Source organism: Dysidea avara, chromosome 3 (assembly GCF_963678975.1).
Source record: "Dysidea avara chromosome 3, odDysAvar1.4, whole genome shotgun sequence".
Lineage (NCBI taxonomy): Eukaryota > Metazoa > Porifera > Demospongiae > Dictyoceratida > Dysideidae > Dysidea > Dysidea avara.
The window spans coordinates 7204930-7228248 of record NC_089274.1 but is presented as its reverse complement, the minus strand read 5'-3'; the positions used below and the strand labels follow the sequence as shown (position 1 = coordinate 7228248).

Genomic DNA, 23319 nt, shown 5'->3' with positions numbered 1-23319 from the left:
CCTGTTTTCAAACGGAACTGAAATCCCCGGTAGCTAGATATATCGTACAGCGTAATAATTCGACGGGGGAAAATTTTGACGAATTCATTATTGTCAAATATTTACAAGGAAAATTTTGACGAATGTGCTGATTTCAGTATTCTAATTAACCAGTCACGTGAGCTTTGACGAGGAAAATTTGACGAATTGCAACAATTCGCCAAATTCGTCAAAATTTCGCCCCGTTAAATTATTACGCTGAACGGTATAACTTTAGCTGCTTATAGCTACTGCACTGTATTCCCGACAAGAGTTTCTGACTCCCTGTATTCACAGGCTTTAAGCCAGGTCGTCCTTCATGTAGTTATTGGTGTATATGACTATAACGTACGAGCATAGCCGAAAACTACGCGCATCACGGCCACCTTTTCCATGCAGTAGCATGGAGCACACGTTTTGTTGTGCAATTACAAATCAACCCAAGGGAAGAATTGCTACTTTAAACTTAAAAGGCTAATAAACTATATACTGAGGGGATCTACCGTATTATCATCATGCCGGTGGAGATGGGAAATATGCTTAATTGTCTTCCCATTTCATATATAGCTACATTTATATATGTATCACAACTATATATACTTACTAATATCGTGGACAAGAGAAAAGTTCTGGTCTTTCATGAACTCCAAACAAATGTCCAAATTCTCACGCATTTGATACTGGTTAGTGGGATTCTTATTTATCCGCCCTACGTTACTGTGCACTTTCTTATTAGATATAGTCTCCAACAAAGCAATCAATGCCAATCCATCCCTAAAATCAGTCTGAATGTCATCACCTCTGTACGTATGTGACACGCCTTTTAGCACCTTTTTTATCCATTTAGTGAATGTTGCTTTTTGAAACTCTACCCACTTTGGAGTACTCTCCGGCGCGATGCCTATAGCTTCTTCCGCATTGCCTTCTATGCATTGTGTGCTCATGGTTTAGCTAGCTATATATATACTACAAATCCTCTAAATTCCGTACGCTATACATTTTGTAACATTGTCAGTCATGCGTAATTGCGTATACCCTCTAAATGGTATGAACTTTATATTTATAACTATTCCGCTTGTGTGCAAATTCTTCGCATGCATGCATAGCTCATATTATAGCTATAAGTATATATATATATATATATATATACAGGGAATACGTGTGCATGCAGTGTGTATGTGTATGTGTGCAAATAATTATATAGAATGTATACTAAATGCACAAGATGAGGGATGCATGCAGGTAAAACATATATGAACTATTTATTAGGGCTTGGATTGAATATTTGCTCATAAGGATTTTGATTGATTTATTATTTTATACTCACAACAATCGGCACAGTGCCGTTCCTCCTTGTTGGAGTGATAGCTACAAAAATACAAAAACAACAAGTTTTCAAGATTATACATTTGATGAAGCCTATAAAAATTTCAACACATTAATTTACATATTATAGACTTCTATAAAATAAAATAATCTGCAATTTCTAAATATGAAGTCAATTATGATGTACAGTAACTAGCCAGACCAGTTTTCTTCTTTGTCATTGAGTAGGGGAAAAGGGTTTGGTCCAGTTCAAACACCTACACTTGTTCTATGGTACTGGTTGTGGCCAGGATGGAAACATGCATGTTCCATCAATGGTCTACAGTAGCATGTGCAGAAGCAATGCAATGGCGGATCCAGGATGGGGCATTTGGGGCAAATGCCCCCCCCCCCCCCCCCCCCCTCCCTCAGTAGAAGAGCCATAGCTGCTTCTTTTGATAGAAATACTATATACTTTGTCATAGTTGTCAGAACAAAATCAATTTATATAAAACTGCATATTATCACCATTTATTGCAAAGTCTAAAGTTAAAACAGCTGTCAAACTGTCACCCAGTACCTTCGTACGTACTAAGCGCTTCTAAAAATAATTATCGTATGGCTGGTGTTTAAGACTTACATAGCCTTGTAAACAGCTTTTAAGATTTCACAACCATCTGCAAAGGATAATCAACCTACTAAAGAGTGATCATTGCTGCTTAAAAATACAGCAACTAACAAGAGAATATGCTCTCCCCAACTGGCATCTACATAACTTAGCCTATTTGTGCCCCTCCCCTTGCCAGCTCCTGGATCCGCCCCTGCAATGATGTGATGATTGCATGCAAGTGTTCCCAGAACAAGTAAAGGTATCCAGACCCTTTTCTCTCTACTCAATGACAAAGAGAATAAAAGTGGTCTGCATGCACTGATTGTCATACAAAACTAGCTATAGTTAGTAGCTGACATGACATCAATCAAGAACCATGCTGAAATGTATAGGCTATAATTATGTTCACCACACAGATATACCATGCACACCATAATCGCAAGTTTAAAGGATTAATTAAATATATATATATAATATAGAAGTATCTTAATTACGAGATACTAATATATAAACTGTAGCTTTACAATATTAAATTTTAGTTCTAATCTATTGCATGTATACAAAAATACAAAACAGCTGTCAAGCAACATAAAATGCAATATACTATGTATTCTTGGAATCATAAACACTTTCTACAATAACATTTAAGGTGTAAACACTTTCCACCATAACATAATTTTAAGGCCTGTGGTATATGGTTGTAATACAACAAAAGTTGTGATCTAATATAGCCAATTGCATTCCCACAAACTATTTTATACTTTGTTATTCTATGTTAGCCAATAATTGTATGGGTATTTGAAATGCACATATATCCTAAAGTATTAATGAAACCACTGCATGTGGAATTGTGTAGGCCACTGCTTAGTCTGCTTGAAACCACCACTGTCCAGACTCAGTACTGTTTGACTTATGAATTCCTGCTGACCACCTGCATGATGGACACTGTATGATGGTCAAATTCAAAGTCTTACTATTATACTATATATGGACAAAATAAAAATTGAAAGTTTTAAAAGGGGAATATTAGAGATCACTGAGAAAATCTATGAAGCAATAAGAGATTGCTATAGGGTGCACTGTAAAAACAGGGGTGTTATGGTAGCACCAAATTGGGATGTCAAGCACACTGTGCACCACTGACATGCACCCTTTCAGCCTTTCTAACACCCTTTGGGGTGTCAGCCTTGAGTCTATCATGCTCCAAAATTTGCCAATTATGGCATTTCCCCAATTTTTTTGCCTATTATGCTTCTTTTTGTGCTTTTCAGAAAAGTGTTATGCTTTTATTTTGTGTTTTATCTTTGTGCAGAGAAGTTCTTCATATAATAGAATGTAAACCATGGAGAAGTGTCAATTCAACTGCAACATACAATTATTAGCAATAGCTTGAAATTTGGATGTGCCCCAGAATTAGTAGGCATATTAGAGCAGGGGTGCATATCTATAGTCCCTCAAAAGCTATAAAGATTTTATTGTCTAATATCTTTGTAGCTTTGTACGCAAATAATTATGTATAAAAATAAAAATAATATTATGTATGGTTAGCAATTGGTATTCAAAGGACAGCAACTGCTCAGTACAATAACATGTGACTTGAATTTGCAGTACCATGCCAAGAACATATTAGCTTCCTGGGAACAAACACTTAAATGATTCTCATTCTCTCTGCTGCATGCGATGACTGTTCTATTTATAGAGCATTTGACAGTTCTATATAGAGAATCTCGATCATTTTGAAATATTTTCCTAGTTTGATATTAACCCCAATCTCACTGCATACCTGCAGAGACTCCACTATTATCTATGTCCAGACATTCACTAGCTATACAATTGTTATTTAGGCCATTATATGCCATACACTATTGGCCAAGTAGCCAATGCTTGTGAAGTGGGAAAGAAGACCATAAGATCCCTGCTTGAGCAGGCTGCTCGCATTCCTGTCTCCTGCTCATACAGAATTTTTAATTCTAGAGTCTCCCTGGACTCCAGGGAGACTCTAGAATTAAAAACTTCAGAATTAAAAGAATTAGAATTAAAAAGTTCAGAATTAGAATTAAAAAGTTTAGTTTGGGCAAACTCTATCGATTTGCCCAAACTGAACTTTTCTGCATGATATAATTATTATTTTTGCACTGTAATTTAATACTGTAAGTCTTGCCAGTGCTCCTGTACTGGCCATCCAGTGTTTGATATCCCTGAGTCTAGATCCCTGTACTTAAGTTGTATTTTGTCTTAACAAAACAAGATATCTCTCTCTCAGAGCTTCTAGCTACTGTATTGTCTTCCAATCTGGCTTCCAATAATCATAATCATTATATCACATTTTATTCAAAATCAGACGATGAGATGCTTTATATAATACCAAGTACAATAATTGAAGCTCACCTAAACTGCTTTTCCATGCTTTGGTACTAGACTAACTTACATGTATTCTGTAACCCCTTTTTCCCAAGTACTATCCCCCAATAGAACAATCTCCCTATTAGCAACATCACTGGCTTGACTCTTGAACAATTTAAAGAATCCCTATCTACTTTATTATCAAATTTATAATTCTGTATTTATGCATTAGCATGTTACCCTTGCAGGGCTTTGCTAATTATTACTAATAATAATAATAATAATAATAATAACAACAATAACTCACAATGAAAAGCATTAATTCCGTCAAGTGCAAACTTGTGTAGTAGCTAAGATTGTAGTGCGTTTTTCTACTCGTTGTCAAGAATCATTTCACCATCCAAAAAAAGGTTAGCCATTGACTTTGTGACTGTTATAGCAGACATTATACTTAGTGTGGCAGAAATTTGCCTATTATGCTCTTAAGGACAGGCTACAATGAGTTAACTATCATCAGCTTCTTATAGAAAAATGCATGTGGGCAGTAGGGTTATCTTATTATCTCATTATTTTATAAGTTATATAAATGTAAGTAATACAGAAGTAAAAATGTAATACACTTGTACAAAAGCAGTAAGTTATTTTAGGTCTTGGACAGTGTGCACATTGAGGGTAAAACTCAGAGTTCACATCAACTTCAACTTCCTCAGCACAGTAAATACATATTGGAGTATACCCTGCTGGATAACAGTAGGGACCATAGCACATTGATAAAAAGTATTGAAACAAGTTGGAGTAGTCCATGATATTAAATCACTGTAAAACAATAAAAGTGTTATATCCCTACTGTGCTCAAGATATCATAACGGAAATGTACAGTAGTTAAAAATTCCAAATTTTTCGTGTACTTGTATGGTATCAACTGCCAACTTCACCAACTGTTCAGCCACGTGTATTCGAATAGTTTGATGAATTGTACACCTGTAGATGGAAGCCCTACTGTAGTCTATTAACACTATCCGTGGAGAACCTTGACTGATGGCCATGGTTAAGAAGAATAAAAGGTCACACAATGGCGCACTCATTGTATGTTCATCAATATACCAAAGGTTTTTTCTTAAGCAGTATAGTTCTCAGTAGGGTCATAACAATTGATGTTGCACACATGTACTTCTGAAAAGGGCTCTGGAAGACTGTTTCAAAATAGCAAATGTATTTGGATGTTGTACTGTCACAATACATACATCTTCTGAAAGATGAATAATAAATCTCATGAACTTTCCAAACTGCTGTACTACTGAATTTGCTGCTAAATCAAGATTAGCGTCTAAAGACAAAGATTCCTTGCTGCTACCAACAAATATTTCTACATTCTGTATAGTAGAAATCTTAACTTATTTGCTCGTACACATTCAGTATTCATACCCAGATTTGGCAAAATTGGTCATATGGGTGCCAAGTGAATACCAGCATAAGATTTTTAGGCTCTCTGGCCATCAATTTGCACACAATAAAAGCCTTCAAATCATCCAGTCTGCTTATGGTAACTATGCTTTTGTCAGCTTATAGAAGTGCCCCTGGCTTCTGTGAGGCCACTGGGTTGGCTAAATCAGCCTGGACAGGCATGTTGAGTAGACCAATAGTACAATAATTGATTTTAGCCCACACAGTACCCCCTGCTGGGTTTTAATTTAGTTTTGCAACTATACCCACCATCCCAAACTATTTTGAAACTTAAATGATGCTAACCCTGCTGTCTACACCCCTATCAGAGCCCTTGTGATACAGTTATTAAGCCAATGGAAAAAACTATTGGGACACCTTTGCCTAGTGCTCCAGACTCTCTAAAATTTTTATTGCATGGCTGCCATGCCTAGTGAGTTTTAAAAGTGCACCCATACAGTTACTTTCCCAAAATCCGTTCACATTTTAACATAGTTTCTACTTTTGATATTCTAATATAGTACTCACCGCTGGTACATTGGTGCCCCAGTGGTTGTTGATCCTCCAGAAAGCATTGGAACCAACACACAAGTAAAAAATTCATGAATGGTGTCTGTATCTGAATGAGATTGTACAATTTCCAATGAAAGTAACGTTTTTCTATGCAGCAATACATCGACTACTGTAACACACAAAAGAACCATGCTGTTAACACGTGCAATAATGAGTGCACATGTACATAAGAAAATTTTGATGTGGGTGGTTGATGAGAAACAAGTCATCTCATTCAGAGCCGGAGCCCAGAGGTTCTGAGTGGTCAGGCCATGGACTGCAATGGAGGTCATAGTCATGCACACTACATTTTATTGATTTGAAATTTAAATCAGATTATCTACTGTAATTTTGTTTGTGTGCGCTAGCTACAGCATGCATTAACATGCTAAGCTAAGGAAGTCTGGGGGCATGCTCTCTGGGAACAATTTTGAAAATACATGTTCTGGAATGGCATCTGGAAGCTATTTTACATACATGGTCTCTTTCTGCTTTTAACACCAAGAATATATCCAGGTAATTTTGAGCTACTGTATACCAATTAATTCAATTTAATATATAGCTAGTAGCTAATTTTACTTTCATGATACAAAGTGAGTTTAGTTCTTGAGATACTGAAGCAATTTTGATTGTAATTGTTAATACATAACATGCATTATCAATTAGCCTATTGTGCAATTCTATGCAGATGGTTCACTGGAAAGTAATTTGAAGACAATTAAAATGGATATAATGGCTCAGACTGAACCAGTGTAATAAGAATATTGATGAATGCTCTATTAGACTATCACGATGACTGTTCTATTAGAGTATAATGTGATGACTGCTCTCTCGATCTTTTTGCAAATTCAAGTGACTGAAAAGTGGTCTGGCCAATGCCGGACCATGGGCTCCGGCCCTGATCTCATTGTAGTGGCCTAATTATGCTTTATTATGCCAGCATTATGCTTTTCATCTCCTATTAAGCCAAAAAGTATGCTGGCATAATCAACGCAAGCCTAGCCTTTCTGACATCCCAGAGGATGTCACCCACAATAAGAAACTTAAAATTTGTTGAAGGGTGTCATGTGGGTGTTGTGTAACATCCTGACGGGGTACCATAGTGACACCCTTGATGCCCTATACTAACTTCTAAAGTTTCCATTGGGTAAAACCCCTATCATCCATCGTCCACTCTTGGTTATTAATGATTTATTTAGGAAGTACATGCGATCTGTTAAAGAAAGCAATTCAATGCATCACAAATACACTTACTTGCTTGTCTTTCTACACTTCATACAAGTTGTCAAAAAATACATAGCTACAATTACATAGCTACACCTCAGACACATGTGACTATACTAACATGCAAAAGCACAGTACAGGTATAATATATGTGTATATATATATATATATATATCAACCATGGCTACGAGGTGTATTACACTTATCAACAGTAAACTTCTGATGACTGCATGAGGAGGAGGAGTGTATATGAGTGCAATACACCAAGGGTATATAGCATATGTCCGCACTGCACAACATACTAACAATCCATATGGACACAAACTAAATGATCAACACCACTTACACTTAATTTGCCATATGTATAACACAGTAGACATGCTGGTAACCTTCCTCTCACAAGTCAGCTTGCTCAAAATGGTATAGTGACAATCGATTGTGGGACTTATTAGTCTCCATATATCCCCTGTTCATATCAACAAACATAGGAGCAACATTACCTGCTGCCACCAAACATGAGGTATATCTATAAAATGAATCTAGTGGTTAAACTCTTACTGGCTGGGGTGACTGATTGCCCAGTGTGGCAAAGACTATGGCAATTAATTGTACTGGCACCCACCACAGGTTAATAGTCTGGTTTATAGGCATTACATGCATTAGTATCGTGTACCTCAAACCACAGGTGTTTATTATATATATCACACACACACACCCACCCACACACACACACACACACACGCACACACACACACACACACACACACAACTGACCTGTTCCCAGGTAGGTATATATACAAGTATAAGGAATTTTCAGTTTGTTAGGGATCATAGAAAAAAAAGTTGGGAAACAGGGGAAGTTGCTGCAGATATACTATATAGTGAACATTTAATCCCTAATTCAGTCATGGTACCATAAATCCAGAAAACTGATAAAAGACTGCCTCCTAAAGCAGATGTTGATCATCTGTATCTTTAAGGTATCGAATGTGCAACACTTAGCTAGCTATTAAAGTTTGGCAAATGGTGGCAGTCAAAACTCAAGCATGGGCACACTATGTCTGCAAGGGCAAACTGCAGAGCCATTTCTGTTGGCTGTAGAACAAAGTGGATTGCTTCCACAGCCCAAAATTCATTATCAGAGATTCAGAATTTAAAGTCTATATGGATACAGGATCGTGCTACCTCATGGAGACAGAAATCATTACACGGAGAGCTGCCTACTGCTATGGAATGATAGAGTGTGCGTACAAGTGGTTTCGATGGTCCTATACGAATTTTGAAACTGAGACCTTAATTACAGCTGCCCAGGACTATAGGTCCTATGCACAAATGCTTACAATGCCAAAGTATTGCACTGCTCTGATGATCCTTTATGCCATCTGTGCCATACCTTTGTTGAAACTATAATTTTGAACTCATGTCCTTTTTTGTTCCTACTGGATACTTACAGCAGTACAATTCAGGGATTCCTACTTGTGAAAAGTCATGGCCCTACAGTCCCTAACCAGTCATAACATCTAACCATGTAAAGATCTAATGAGCTCACAGACCTGATAACGGTGTACACGAAGTTTTAAACAATCATGTACACCAATGTCAGGTCTGTGAGCTGAGATGAGTTGATCACTGACATCAACATTTCATAAGATCCTTACATGGTTAGATGTCACTACTGGTTGGGGCCATGGCTTTTCACAAGTAGGAATTCACATATTTGTTTATGAATTAGAATTGTGCTGTAAGTATCCAGTAGGATAAAAAAGGACACCAGCTCAAAATTATAATTTCATCAAAGGAATGAAACAAATGGCATAAAGGATCATCAGAGCAGTGCAATACATAAGTAATTGTATATAGGGCCTAGTTTTGGTCAGCTGTAATTAAGGCCTCGGTTCAGAACACTTTGCAATACCTATAGATGCTGGAAATTCCAGCACATGTGAACATTGCTGATAAAGAACAAGAGAAGATCTTGAAATATGTTGTTGGAGCTACAAAAGATATGGAACCTTAGAGGTATCAAATTTATTCCTGTATGGTCATTAGTGCATTGGGATCATGTCCACCCAAAGAACTTAAAAGTGTTACCTGGTATACACAAGATTGGCCCTTATTTGAAGTTGCTTTATTGTCTCGTTTAATTGATTAGACGAAGTCTAAGTATCCCAGAGTTCGAGTAGAATTCACAATATTTATTCACTATTGTAATTGTACATATGTAATTGTAAATTCCAGCATTGCTGTTTGTTTATTTCATAAATAATAAGCCAGCATGTCACACTGCATGTTATTGACAGGATGAACCCAGACACTGAACAAAAACACAATTTTCATGCATATGTAGTTCTGTGATGCTTTTTACAAAATGATACTGGCAATTTTCACTATGGATATGCCCTCCACCTTCAGTAGTCCATCTACATACCAAATTTTAGCTTAATTGTTCAAGGAATTCCCAAGATATGAATCTTCTTAATTTCTTTGTTTCTTTTCTCCTTCATTTTGCATACTTAGCAAAATTTAAAATGCAAACACGCTATCTGATTACTGTGGAGGATATAAAGATGAATCTTAGTACCAAATTAATAATCAGTCATGGAGTTATAAAAGATTATATATTCAAAATATAACACCAATATGTTGTCACACCTACTGGGTAAACCACTTATGGGAAGAAGCTAGTACACAGAAAGATTAATTATCAAACCCCAAACATTTTCTGATTTGGAAAAATTGAGGTAAAGGCCATGATCATGAATTATTATCGTTTATTGTTTCTGTGTAAAACTCACAGAGTATGTAAACATAGATAATTAGTCTGTGGGGAAGAGGTGAGCAGATAAGTCATTGGCTAGTTCAACTATTGAGGTAATTCGTTGCGGTTGAGGGTAAAAATAAGTTCAGACAGGATTCACTTCTGGAGAAAGGAATTGCAAAATGCTGGTTGCGTACATGGGTAGTCAGTGATTGGGGTGTGAAAGTTATAGAAGTCTTAATCAGTCCATGTAACTGTGTAGAACATAGTTGGCTTTAAAAATTTTCTCCTTTGTGCAAGTTGTTCTAACATGTTAGATACATTGCTGTAATAGGAAAAATCATTCAAGCTGAGCTCCATTGCAGCCATTGTTGGCCGCCATTTTTGATTTTAAGACTTTTTCACCCAAGCTTTTTAAGGCCGCACCTTTCTTTACCACAGCTTGGCTGTTTTTGTGTGGAAAGGTATAACAAGAGATATAACAGTTGGATTTAACTGATCTAAGGCACCTGTAATTGATGAACACGCATCTAACATGGAAAAAAACACCTCAATGAAGCATATTTGTAGTAAAGCCATTAAAGAAAGCATTTTTACAGTGAAATCTTATTTAGGTACTTGGCTGATTATTTTTGCTGGATTTGTTGACCATAAATTTGGTAGCAATGTTTTATGTAGTTCCTTTTTCCTTCTTATCTAGGTGTATGCAATTTTCGATTTTGCCATGTGTTTGCCCAGTTTTCTAAAGTGAGGAGATCATTTTGAAGGCATATCCATGTTAATTACTCTATTATGTAAAAACATTCGTTGTCTGCATAAAGTCTGATGGTACTCGTCACCTTGTGATGGACTTAGTGATGTCATTGATGAGGACTAGAAGTGCTAGTACAGAGCCTTGAGGTACTCCAGAAAGAACTGGATGTGAATTGTTGGATTTGCTTACAGGTAAAACTGTTTGTGATCAAATAATTAATCTTTTATCCAACATAATAGTTTGCCATAGGTGGTCAAAGTGTAGTCATTGCCATGGTGACATTTTAAAGATGGAATCAACTACAATGAACTCTGGATGGATCTGTTGGCCTCAGACACAAGTTGACTTCCTACACCTACGTAGTGTGCGGAATCAGTCAGATTAGCTGACTATCAAGTGATCATCATGAAATCACTTGATAGGTCACCCCTGAATTCTGAACAACCTAAATAGTGATGATGATGGGAAGCTATAATATCATAGCCACCTTTTCATAAATTCCAGGGCTTCTAACAGGAATAACTGTACATTCAACAGGGATAACTGTGCTTTTGAGCCCACTGATTAAGTTCCAGTAGTCAGAACTCAGGCTAAAAGTACCACGGCTTTAGCCATGAATCAAACATGGTTTGTCCCTACCACTACTTAATACCATTCTTTGTTACCAATGTGTCATTGCCGTGTTTCTTAAGAAAAATGATACACAATACCCTAGCTAAATAAATAAATAAATACCCTAGCTCCAAGTCTTGTAAACAGCACACCTGTGATATGTGAGTTTCTAATCGGACAAAATCTAAATCGAAATTATACCACATTTACATATGCCATCTAACAGTTTGTATGTATATGCATGGACAATTACCATATGCTACAGACTACTGCAGGATGAGCAACACTAGAACAAAATAGACCATGCACTAATTATTTAAAGGAATGAGGAATTTAATTATGGATTGGCAATGTCTGGCGTACATATTTACTATGATTCCCATACAAATTTGTATGTTTTTCAAAGTGTCTCACAGGCTCACAGTTCCTTGGATTGACATGAAACTTGAATGCAGGGATTACCACTTATAGAGCTACAAATTGGCACAAACAAAGTGAAAATTACATGTTTATAGGTGAATACATACATAGCTTCAAGAATGCAGTACACATTGTAGTGAAGAATATGCCTATTAGTCAACACTTGCCGTAAAGATCCTAATGCATCAATATCCAGTCCTACAAGGAGAAGTGAGCTATATACACTCTGGATTCTATTGTTAAAATAGTTTGCCAGGGTCTATAACTTACTGTTATAGTTGATTTCGGTGTGCTATCCTGTATGATCTGTGGCAATGCTAATGTGAGTTATATATATATAGGTTGAAAAGTCATATTGTATGATGAGCTACACACAGGCACTTGCATGGCTAGATTTCAGACCAAAATGATCACACAGCACAACAAGCATTATGACGACTATACACTGCTGCTGTATGTTCAGTGGTTTGTCTTATTGATGTAAAACAGCATTTGGATGCTTTAACAGGGAGATAAGGGAGTGTTTATTACCATGCTACAAATAATCATCATCTAGTACACCCTTAAGGCTCTGACTGACCTTGTCAGTTATCCCTAGATCATAACTGCATTAATGAAACTAGTTTCATAGACTTGTGGCAAAGCATAGACCAAAACAATAAGAAGGCAATATATTTGCTATGATAGTAGTCCAGTAGTGATACTTTTTATTATCTGATTAACATCCTTTGGTAGAGTGGTCTATTGGCAATAACTGCAGTAATCCGAATATTAAACAAACTGTTTGTGAAATTGCATGTGGAAAACTCTATCAAATTACCTGGAAGACTATTCTACCACAGTTACTTTTCTTCTAAAGATTTTCTTATTTAATGATGATAAATCCTAGCAGAACTCTCTGGTGCAATATTGGCCAAATTGAATGGATGGGTTTAATAACAAACAACAATCCTTAAGTAACAATTGTGCACGTGATTAATAACAGCAAATAATGAAATTTGTAGGTGGTTGGGTGAAAAGTGGGAATGAAAAAAGCACTAAATCAAGTTTGTTTGGCTGTAAGTATGTGCAAATGAATGATGAATCAGCTAGTTAATGGGTATATATAGTTTCTAATTCACTGTTATATGCTTTCTTTGGTTTGTGAGATAAGTGTATGTATATTATTGTTTTCTGTATCATGTATATTGACATGTTGTGTATGTTGTATATGTAACACTCCAGCTTGGAAAAACGGCTGGTTCAAATTATATAATTGCAAAATCACATGTACTTTGGTGCTGAGAAGGCTGTATCGCTATCATTTTGTAGCACAATAAGAAACTTGTCTTGCAGCAAGGCAATAAACTATAAGTATTGGCTTTAAAGGGCTTTAGTTAACTTTCTTAGTAGTGACAGATAGTTTGGTGTTGCTGTGCTTTGAAACACGCTCCTCATTAACAAATGAAATGAACTGCATGCAGTCTTAAATTAATTCCTGAGGTGCTTTAGGTCATGTAGCACATAGGAGTTGTCACATGCTGTATGGCATGTAGCGCAACCTCCAGGGCCACTGTGCAAAAGACACCTGTTGGGCTGAAGTGACATTTAACAATGGAAAATCAAGCTCATAACCTTATAGTTACTATTGAGCTAAGCTTGTTTGAAGGTATCACTTAAAATTCCACCTGCTAAATTACAATAAGTTTTGAAAAATTTTGAATTTGTAGTAATGTAGTGGAAGCATCTGGTCATACTGAAGGTACTTTTGGCCTTGATTATACCCAACAGTTTGGCGGTATAAGTGTACTAATATTGCCAAGGCATTTTGAAAGTATTGTAAAGATATAATTATTTTTGTGGGAAAATTCATGATCCCCGTTACACAATACAACTACATGTACTGCATAATAGCAATAGTGTCATTCAAATTGACTATGTACGTAGCTATATACAGTCAATAACATTATATTTGTCTTAGCTGAGCAACCAAAATGTTTATTTATGCAGTAACATATAACATATGCTATTTACTAGCAGATACATAGTCATTACATAGAGTAAGTAAAGATCAAAAAAACACTTACAATAATTAAGGTCCAAGTTACAAAAGAATGGAATGTGTATGGTGTGTGTGCATGTGCATTAGAGATGTGTCTATACTGTTCTATAGCAATTAACTTGTGTGCTGGTTATACAAGTGAGTGCATGTGGAATGCAAGAATAAGTTTTTAGCTATATACCCCAGAACACACATGGATGTTGTTATGATGCTCTACAAAATCCCTTTTTTTTATAACGTTTCTTTTCTGTTTCCAAGTCAGCAATTTTTCTTTCGAGTTGCTCATTCTGATCTTTATTTGATGCCTTTTCTTTTTCTAGTTCAGCAATTTTATTGTTGAGTTGCTGTTTACGATCAGCATCTAACTTTTGTTGTTTACTTAAATCTGAAATTCTAGCTGCTTGCTGCTGATTTTTTCGGCTTAAGCTTATCACATCTTCCTCTCTTTCTGCCAGCATTTTTTGAACAACATTGCATTCTTGTAATTGTTCAGTATAAGTTTCAAGATCTTTAGTTTTTCCCTGCAGCTCTGCTTGCAAGCGTTTTACATTATCAGTTACACTGGTTTGCTCTTTCAAAAGTGAAGTATATGTATGCTCTTTGGTGATTTTTAAGTGATTTTTTAGTTGATAACTTCTCACTTTGTGCTTTATTTAACTCCTTTCTTGTTTTCTGGAGCTCGTGCCGTAGGTTTTCTCCAAGTGCATTTTTATTCTCATTGACAAGTCTCTCAATTGTTTTGTTTAACTGATTTATGCTAGTATTTTTTTCATTTACTAATTTAGTTAGCCCTTTTCTCTGACAGACTTTCTTACTTTTTCATTTATTTCATTTCTTTAGCTTTCATTTTTTCAATGGTTTTGCTTCTTGCCTGGTTCTCTTTTTCGTAAGTGGTTAAGGTTTGTTTAAGAGATCTCAGTGTTTCATCATACTGATACTTCATCCTCTTGAACAATTCATTGGTGTAGCATTCTCCTTGGTTTTCGCTGTGTATTCTCTCAACAAGATTCTGTAATTCAAATAATTTTTGCTGGTAATATTTGCCATTTTCATTAAGTGACTCTATAATCATGTAGCGGTTTTTGACAGAGCTAAACAGTTCCTTCATTTTTGGAGGACATCTTTCATCACTAAGTGTTGCAGTAAGGTTTGCATTTTGACTTTGCTCAGTTGGACCCAATACTTCTCCATGTGTACATACTACAAAAGCATGATCCAAACATTTACCCAAGATTTTTAGCTCGCTATATAGACCTCCATCTGTGCCAGTAAATCTATTTCTTGAATTTATGCAAATTGCTATGGCATGCACACCATCTCTTGCATACAACAAAGCTTCACCCAATTCAGCCACACGATCATTATCAACACTAATTTTATCACCAAATCCTGGAGTGTCAATAAATTGAAAATTTATCCCACTAATGGTTTGCAAATGTTCAGCACTTGTAGCAGTTACAGAAAGAAAGCCAACAGCAGCTTTAAACTTTTCCTCTTTAAAGAAAAAAGTTGCAGAAGGTGCTTTTTCCTGTTCCAACACACCCTATAACCATGACTGAATATGAACTTATTTGAAAAAAAATGGTAACGGAAAGAAAAACAAGTTGATGTACGTGCTACTTCTAAAAACCAGGTTCCCAGTTATGTAATACTATTACTTGCCAAATAAAAGGGAATCAATTGAATGCATAAAACGTAGCTAAACAATACATACTATGCTACAATTTATTTTAGCTGACTATATTTAGTTTCATATAATACGTACACACAACATTATTTTATTTATTTATTAAGACTTTATAGCACAAGTGCTGAAAGCCTGTTTAAAGTTGTTACAGAAAGTATGTTTGAAAATGCAGCCAATTTATTTAATGTACTTCGTAATTCAACAATAATTATTATTTCATATGCTCCTTTTAACTCAAAGGAATTCGATATTCCTAGCAGGGGCGTAGCCAGACTTTTGGTGATGCCAGGGCCTAGCTGTAAGCTAAAGACCAAACCTACTGACATATCTCCAAGAGCGTAGCCAGGATTTTCTTGAAGGGAGCTTGGATTTCAAGTGGAATGTTCTTGGGGGAAGGCCTGGGTACTTCCCCCTACACCACGTGTGCAGGAAAATGATGCGTACACAAAAATGTGTTCTTAGGCAGTAACATTAAAAGGTGCTGTTTGTGCATCTAGCTAGCTAAAACCTACACACTGCATGCTGTTTATGCAGCTTATAGAAACTATAAACCTATTGTAGCAAATACTCCACTTCCAGACAGCCAACTTCAGACTTTCTATCACACGGGAACCCTCCACACTCGATCGCGAGTCCCTTAGTTGGCAATACTTCCTTCCAGATATACATTATTCTCGGTCAGCCCTCCTGTTGATGGTCAGACTTGCTTGTACTCCAATGTATTCGAAACATCACGTGCCCAAAACATGTGACAAATAAACAAACCATTCATCAGATAAATATACATCAACTATTCACAGTTTGTGCTCACCTGACGCATGTATAACACGAACACTCAAGTTTATCGCAGCAGTGCTGCCTTGTAATATCTTCACCATTTCCACTATGCATCATATGCACTACTGATCACGTGATGCAATGGATCTCGATAATCTGCAGTAGTTCAGCATTAATACAATGCGACCCTCAAGAGTAGTACAAGTACAGAGGAGCGCTAGTGTGTAAGTAGCTGCCGGAGAGCTCCAGGGCTGTAAGATTTGATGTTGATTTTTAGTTTTAAAATATCCTGGGGGGTTCATCCGAAATCCCCTTCCACCCCCCACCCAGCTACCCCTTTGATCCCCCCTCCACCAACTACACCTCCTTATTTATAACTACATACGTAGCTTGCTACACTGCTTCTCTGAATACTGAGACTGATTTATCTCGATCTGACTGCTCTATTAGAGTATCTTGAATTATTGATGCCCGGGCCTGGGCCCGGGTTCTGGCTATGCCCCTGATTCCTAGTAACTTGGGAGACCTTGCACCCATAAAGCACATTAAGAAAGGCCTTTACAGTATTTCCTTATTAAGCTCACTTCACCGAATTGGCATAAAGTAGCCCCCTTTACATAAAGTTTACCTACTTGGAAGGTTCACACTGGCTCTGTACAGTCTTCATTTTACACACACGTATATAGGCTGCCTTTGGCTTAATTAATTAAGACATGGGGACAGAAAGACAAACACAGAAACATATATACACATAAACATGTTTTTCCAAAAACAATTAGCAAGGGAAAGAGAAAAGCACTTCTAAGAATCAATGAGAGGTGGATGAATTATATTTCAGGAGTAAGGGTTAAAATAATTAAAAGCTGTTAACATTGAAATAGTCTTCTAATAGAATAGTAAGTTACTCTAATACTTTCCAAAAAAGATCCCTCCAAGCAGCTAGACTGTAAGAAAAAACTGGCCTGTTAAAAGGTTGAACCTTTTTTCTTGACCACTGTAACACCTAAGTTGAAATTCTATAGCATTTATGTACGAATCCATAAAATTATGCTTTAACAGGCCTTCTCAAAAACAACCTCTTCTGGCTAAACATAGAGTGGATATTTTAGCTATAGCTATGAACTTGACGTTTCAAGTATAATGCTTTCATTTACAGCTAAAGCGCTACTTAATTAATCATGATACTCCAATGCTCTCCACCAATTATATCTCCTTATTTATAACTACACATACGTAGCTAAGTAACTTGCTACGCTGCTTCTCTGGATACCGTGACTGCTCTATTAGAGTATCCAGATCCTGACTGTTCTATTAGAGTATCTCGATCTTTTCTTGCAAATAGTAACTGCAATGTAAAAAGTGTATAAAAACATCTCAAAAATTATCACGGTCAAACCAGGGACCTTCAAACCTAGCACCTAGATCCTTAACCACTGAGCCTGTTTACCTCACTTATTTTCTAAAATTCTAGTTCAAAAGTAACCTACCAAATAGTTACCATTACATCATTATGTAGCTTCATTCATTTTAGCTCTCCTTCAAAATTGGCATGCACAAAGAAGATCCAAACAACAACTTGGTAACTAGTTTCATAGAAATCCTATCAAAATTGAGAGGTTTAAAGTCTTATCACTAGCATGGTTTTCTAAACTAACTTGTATTACCCACATGATAAACCAGTAATTACAATAATTTTTTGTTCATACCACTGTAGTAGTATTGGGCAGCATATATACCATTATACTTCATCAAACCAGTTCAAAGGTATTCACTTTCTATTATACTGGTAATATTGGCATGAAAGCCAGACATCATGCAGGTCTGGGCATTTAATTAAATTATGTGTTGATGGTTTGGTAATGTTAGAAAAAGTAAACAAACAATTCTTCCTTGTACTTGTTGTTTCAGTAAATCCTTTGAAGTATGGCTTCACGGGTAGGGATTTAATGTCCACTGGTATATCTTGAGGTATATAGGCAACCTCTTTGTTTCTTTACTTTGATCCCTACTCAAACCTAATTTTCCTTATAATTGTAACCTGTTAGCCACGAGTAACTTTACTTGTAGTATAAGCCCAACTTTACAGATTAACAGTTGACTACAAATAAAAATATTACCAGCTTGATTAAAGCGTTGTAACAATGTGTCATTGATTGATGCCATGAAATACCGGATACCGGAATATTTTCTCAACACCAGTTACCGTGATCAAATATGCCATACACTGTAAATACACTGTAGTTCAGACTTTGAACAAGTACCGGTTAACAGTGGCTCTTGTAAGGTTCATGCACAAAACAAAATATTACATGCTGCCAATTACTGACCTATATAACATAATCCCTCTTCAAGATCACGCATTTTCTCATCAATTATAGGTTTGTATGCACATGCGCGTACACACACTCTTACACACATACGCATGTAAGAAACAAACTATGGAATACTTTTTTCTAAACTTAATTACTACATACTTGTTCTTTGTCGTTTCCTTGGAAGAGTGATAAATTCGGTAGAAGAGCTATTCTGGGTTCTATTAGAAAAACATTTGTCTTTTTATTCTACATACATCATTACAGTACAGTACATGTGTTCAACTTTTAAAGTAATAATAATATTTATCATACAGTATGATGGTACTGTATATTACAGATCACGAAGGTTTAGTCTTTTCTGGCCATAATTTCACTCTGATCCAGCCTCACAATACCTTCATGGCGTCTTGGCCAGGCATAACCAAGCCCAAAAAGTGCCTTGAGTATGACCTGAAATGCCTCCAAAAAGTTGCCATGAAATTAAAAAATATAAATTTTCTACTGACTGCCTACCTGACTGATGTATGCAGATAAGTGTAACTTGATGACAGCTAAGGCTACAGGCTCACTTCAGCCTGTACAATGCATTCTTCATGGACTTATCTGTGTCCTCCTTTGTGTCCCATTTATCTTTGCTGACAACACAAGGTGTTGATTTGTGGTAGTGCCATGTGATGGCTTCCCTATGTTTGATGGGAATCATACGAGTTTTCCATTGTGACTGATTGATTACAGAGGTCCTTCTCCTAGTGTTTCTTCATTGTAATGCTGTATAAAGTGTGTTTACTTTCATAGTTATGACTAATGAACCAGTATCAAAAGGAAGAATGACACCAGACATGTAATAAAATTAAGTTTGTGTCTGAACCTTACAGGTATGTTCAACAGCCAATTTTGGCAGGTTTTGATAAACCTGCTTTTTGCCAGTTTTGGCAACATTCGGTATCATATTTTTGCCAATTGTGGCAAAATTAGGCTTATCCCAGATGTTGGTGAATTCAGCATTGTCCATATTTCGCCAAATGTAGATCCAACATGTTGCCACTTTTGTCAATCTATTGGGTTCCATATTTTGCAGCTTTTGGATTACTGCCAAAGTTGGAACACCCTTAAAAGCAAAGTCTGGCAATGTAAAGAATTTTATTTTGCCATTGTTGGAAATTTACGAAATGCAACTCGACTGAACGTACGCCCAACAATCAATTACTGAAAAATGCAGTGGTCATTATGCTTCATTTTCAGCTTTGCTTTGCCTGTTAGACAGTGATATGAATGAAGAACAGTATGGGTATTGTCTCTGCAATCACCACAGAAAATACGGCTGATAAACATAATAGCTACCACCACAGCCAAAGGGAAGCCATATTGTGTTACTGTTAATTGACTCCTTGTGTTAGTTGTCAGCAAAATGAGCCGGGACACAAAGGAGGACAAAAGTATGTAAGTCTGTGATGCATGTATTGTACGTACTACAGTTGGCCAGAAGGTACATCTCGGGACAAAGCGGCATCGATCCGTACAAAAAAATCAAGCTCATAGCCTTATGCATTGTCGAGTTATGCTTGGCTGAAAGCATCAGTTAGTTAGTTAGTCGGTTAGCAGAAAATTCAGTAAAGTAGGAAATTTTAAAATTCCATAGAAACTTGTTGGAAAGTTCTGAGGCATATTTGGGCTTGGTTATGCTTAATCAATACCACCAAGCTGTTTTGAAGGAAAACTGAGACTGGATAATTTTGAAGGGCAAGAAAGCCCAAAACACCGAGATCCCTAATATACAGTACTACTGTACTGTATGATATATCAGCAGTGTGTTGTGTGGCCCAAGAAACTGGCATGCCACACCATGGGTATATTGACAGGAAGAAAGAATATGTGATTTTCATACATATGTAGCGCTGTGATCCCTTTACTGATTGGAACCAGTTTTGCTGTAGAGATATCTACCAGGTAGTGGAGTCCACATACCAAATTTGAAGGAAATCACCCAAGCAATTTCTGAGATACAAGCAGCCAAAGTTTTGCATTTTTTTCCTTTTGTTTTTTACACACTTTGCAAAATCTACCATAAAGCACAAACATGTACTCTAATTACTCTAATCATGCTGAAATTTGGCACACTTAGAGGGGTTATTAAAGTAAATCTCAGTACCAATTTTGGTAGAAAGCTGATTACAATTCATAGAGTTATGACCAATCATTCACATAAAACGAGATCAAGCTTCTGTCACATCTACAGGATAAACCACTTTGAGAGAGGATTAACCAATGAGCCTTATCTAAAATTATGTCACAGACATAAAATGGCCGCTGTAGTGTGGGGATGTTTGTAAAATTTGTATAGACGATTATGGGAAGAAAATTTTTTAACAGTGATATCTCAGCGAAGACAGAAGATATCGAGCTCTAATCAGCAGGTATGAGCTGAAAGAATAGGAATCTAGCGTTGTTTCGCTTTTACGCACTTATTGTAATGTCTTATAGCCATACCTGCTAGTTATAGTTCGATATCTTCCTCCTTGGCTGAGATATTGCCGTTCAAATATTTTCTTCCCATAGTCGCCCATACAAATTTTACAAATGTCCCCACACTACAGCAGCCATTTTTATGTCTGTGACGTAATTTCGGATAAAGCTCATACAGGAGTGCTTTTTGGTGGTTTGAAATTAAGATCACGAGATACAAAAACCAACAGTGTAACAATCACATGATCGAGTTTTGTTAATAAAAATGTTTAGTTGCCACACTTACTTGGCAAACCACTTGTAGGAATGAGTTGAAAATCAGTGCGTAAGTGAAATCATCATAGAATTCACCATAAAAGCACTGAGTTTTACTGTAACAGACAACTACATGTAACACAGTCTCAATTGAGGTACTCTAATAGCACAGTCACCCTATTACAACATTCAGTAAGTAGCAAGTCATTCCGTAGAGAGTTCCGCTGCGAACAATCATCTTGTAGGGAGTTCTGTTACATTACCAGTCACCAACATATGTAACAAGTCATCCTGTAGAGAGCTCACTACACAAGTCATTTTGGCAAGGAAAAAGTTGCAAAATAAAAAAATAAAAAATAAATCTTGCAGGTCACATAAAATCTTGCAAGAATTGTGCATACAATTTTTTCTATTTGTTCATTTGTAACTCATTTGAACAAATAAAACAAAATTTTAGCTCTAAATTTGTAGTACCGCTTGACCTGCTAAAAATATTTCAAAATCTTTTCATGCAAGTGTCTAGGAGAATATCTATGACAAATCAAAACTTTCACCATACATTTTCTATGGGGAAGCTACATAAGTACACAATCTGTTGTTTCTCTGCCGTACTTGCGTTGGAGCCAAACTGCACATCTGTGCTCTTGACACCTTTACTATCACCACTAGTCATATATGGTTGGTTGAAACATTGTTTCACATTTTTTTCTAAAACACTTTGTATGTGCACATACATACAAATGAAATATGTACATACAAATAGAAAATCTTTCTGTTGTAATGAAAGGACAACCGGCCATAGGCTAGCTTGGGGCTTGAAGTGATATCTATAGCCAGTGTTGGGGGTAATGCATTACATAAGTAACGTGTGATGTAATAATTATTACTGTTGTGGTAACTAATTAATAAAACGAAATATGCTGTAAAAACAGGTAATACAACTCAAGTTACTTTATTTGCAAATGTAATGCATTACCTAAGTAATGAAGTTACTGTAACAAGTCTAATATTACATAATATTATTATTTTAAGTAACGAAGTTACTAATCTCGTTAGTTATCCACTGAGTAACATCTAGCCACTACAAAGTAACGAAGCCTACTGAATGAAGCTTATTCACCAGCTTCTTGCTTATAACCAAGATTTGCACATTGTCCAACAACGCAATCATGTCACGTGATAAAGTGGTAGTTTTACATGTGACAGCTTAAGGCTGTGGACACAAAGTAATATGATATGTAATATTATTATAGTTACTTTATTATATGGGTAATATGTAACTGTAACTAAATAGTTCAGTTGTAAATAATATGTAATATGTAACTAGTTACATTTAAAAAGTAACTGTCCCAACACTGTCTATAGCAAAACAGCCAAGCTGCAAAACCCCAAAAAATCAAAGGTGGTTGCCACTAAATGGCTGTGATGGTAGGTTAATGGCAAAAATTTCAATAACAAAATTTCAGGTGGATTTGGTGCCAAATCCTAACAAAACTTGGAGGCAACACACAAATTCACCTGAATTCATCATCACAAAATGCCATTCAGCAGCAATTCAAAAATAAAAAGAAGATTCTCTGATAGAGAGTAGCAAAAAATAGTTTGAGTCCGGCCTTTTTTTTCTCACGCATGAATGAAAGGTGGCCAAACAAAAACTACATGTATATTTGCTATCACAGAATCTATATACTTTCTTGAGAATTACTGTTGAATAATGAACATTCACAAAGAAAGATATACTG

General features: G+C 36.3%; 1 protein-coding gene and 1 long non-coding RNA gene across 3 annotated transcripts in view; both read right to left on the bottom strand.

Moving 5' to 3' along the window:
* Window positions 1-1034, bottom strand: part of LOC136249159 (filamin-B-like) — a 39341-nt gene extending 38307 nt beyond the window's left edge. Inside the window, exon 1 of one of the 2 annotated variants that reach the window (XM_066041109.1) lies at window positions 623-1034. In XM_066041109.1, coding sequence (XP_065897181.1) covers window positions 623-962 — 340 coding nt within the window. In that variant the 5' untranslated portion in view covers window positions 963-1034. The remainder of the gene's footprint in view (window positions 1-622) is intronic. The other variant, XM_066041108.1, reaches the window with a different exon arrangement.
* A 13499-nt stretch (window positions 1035-14533) lies between these two features.
* On the bottom strand, window positions 14534-19920 carry LOC136251686 (uncharacterized). Its single transcript, XR_010699150.1, has 2 exons — window positions 19019-19920; window positions 14534-15623 (listed from the first exon to the last, which is right to left on the bottom strand). It is a non-coding gene; the product is annotated as an uncharacterized lncRNA (long non-coding RNA).
* Window positions 19921-23319: the final 3399 nt, after the last annotated feature.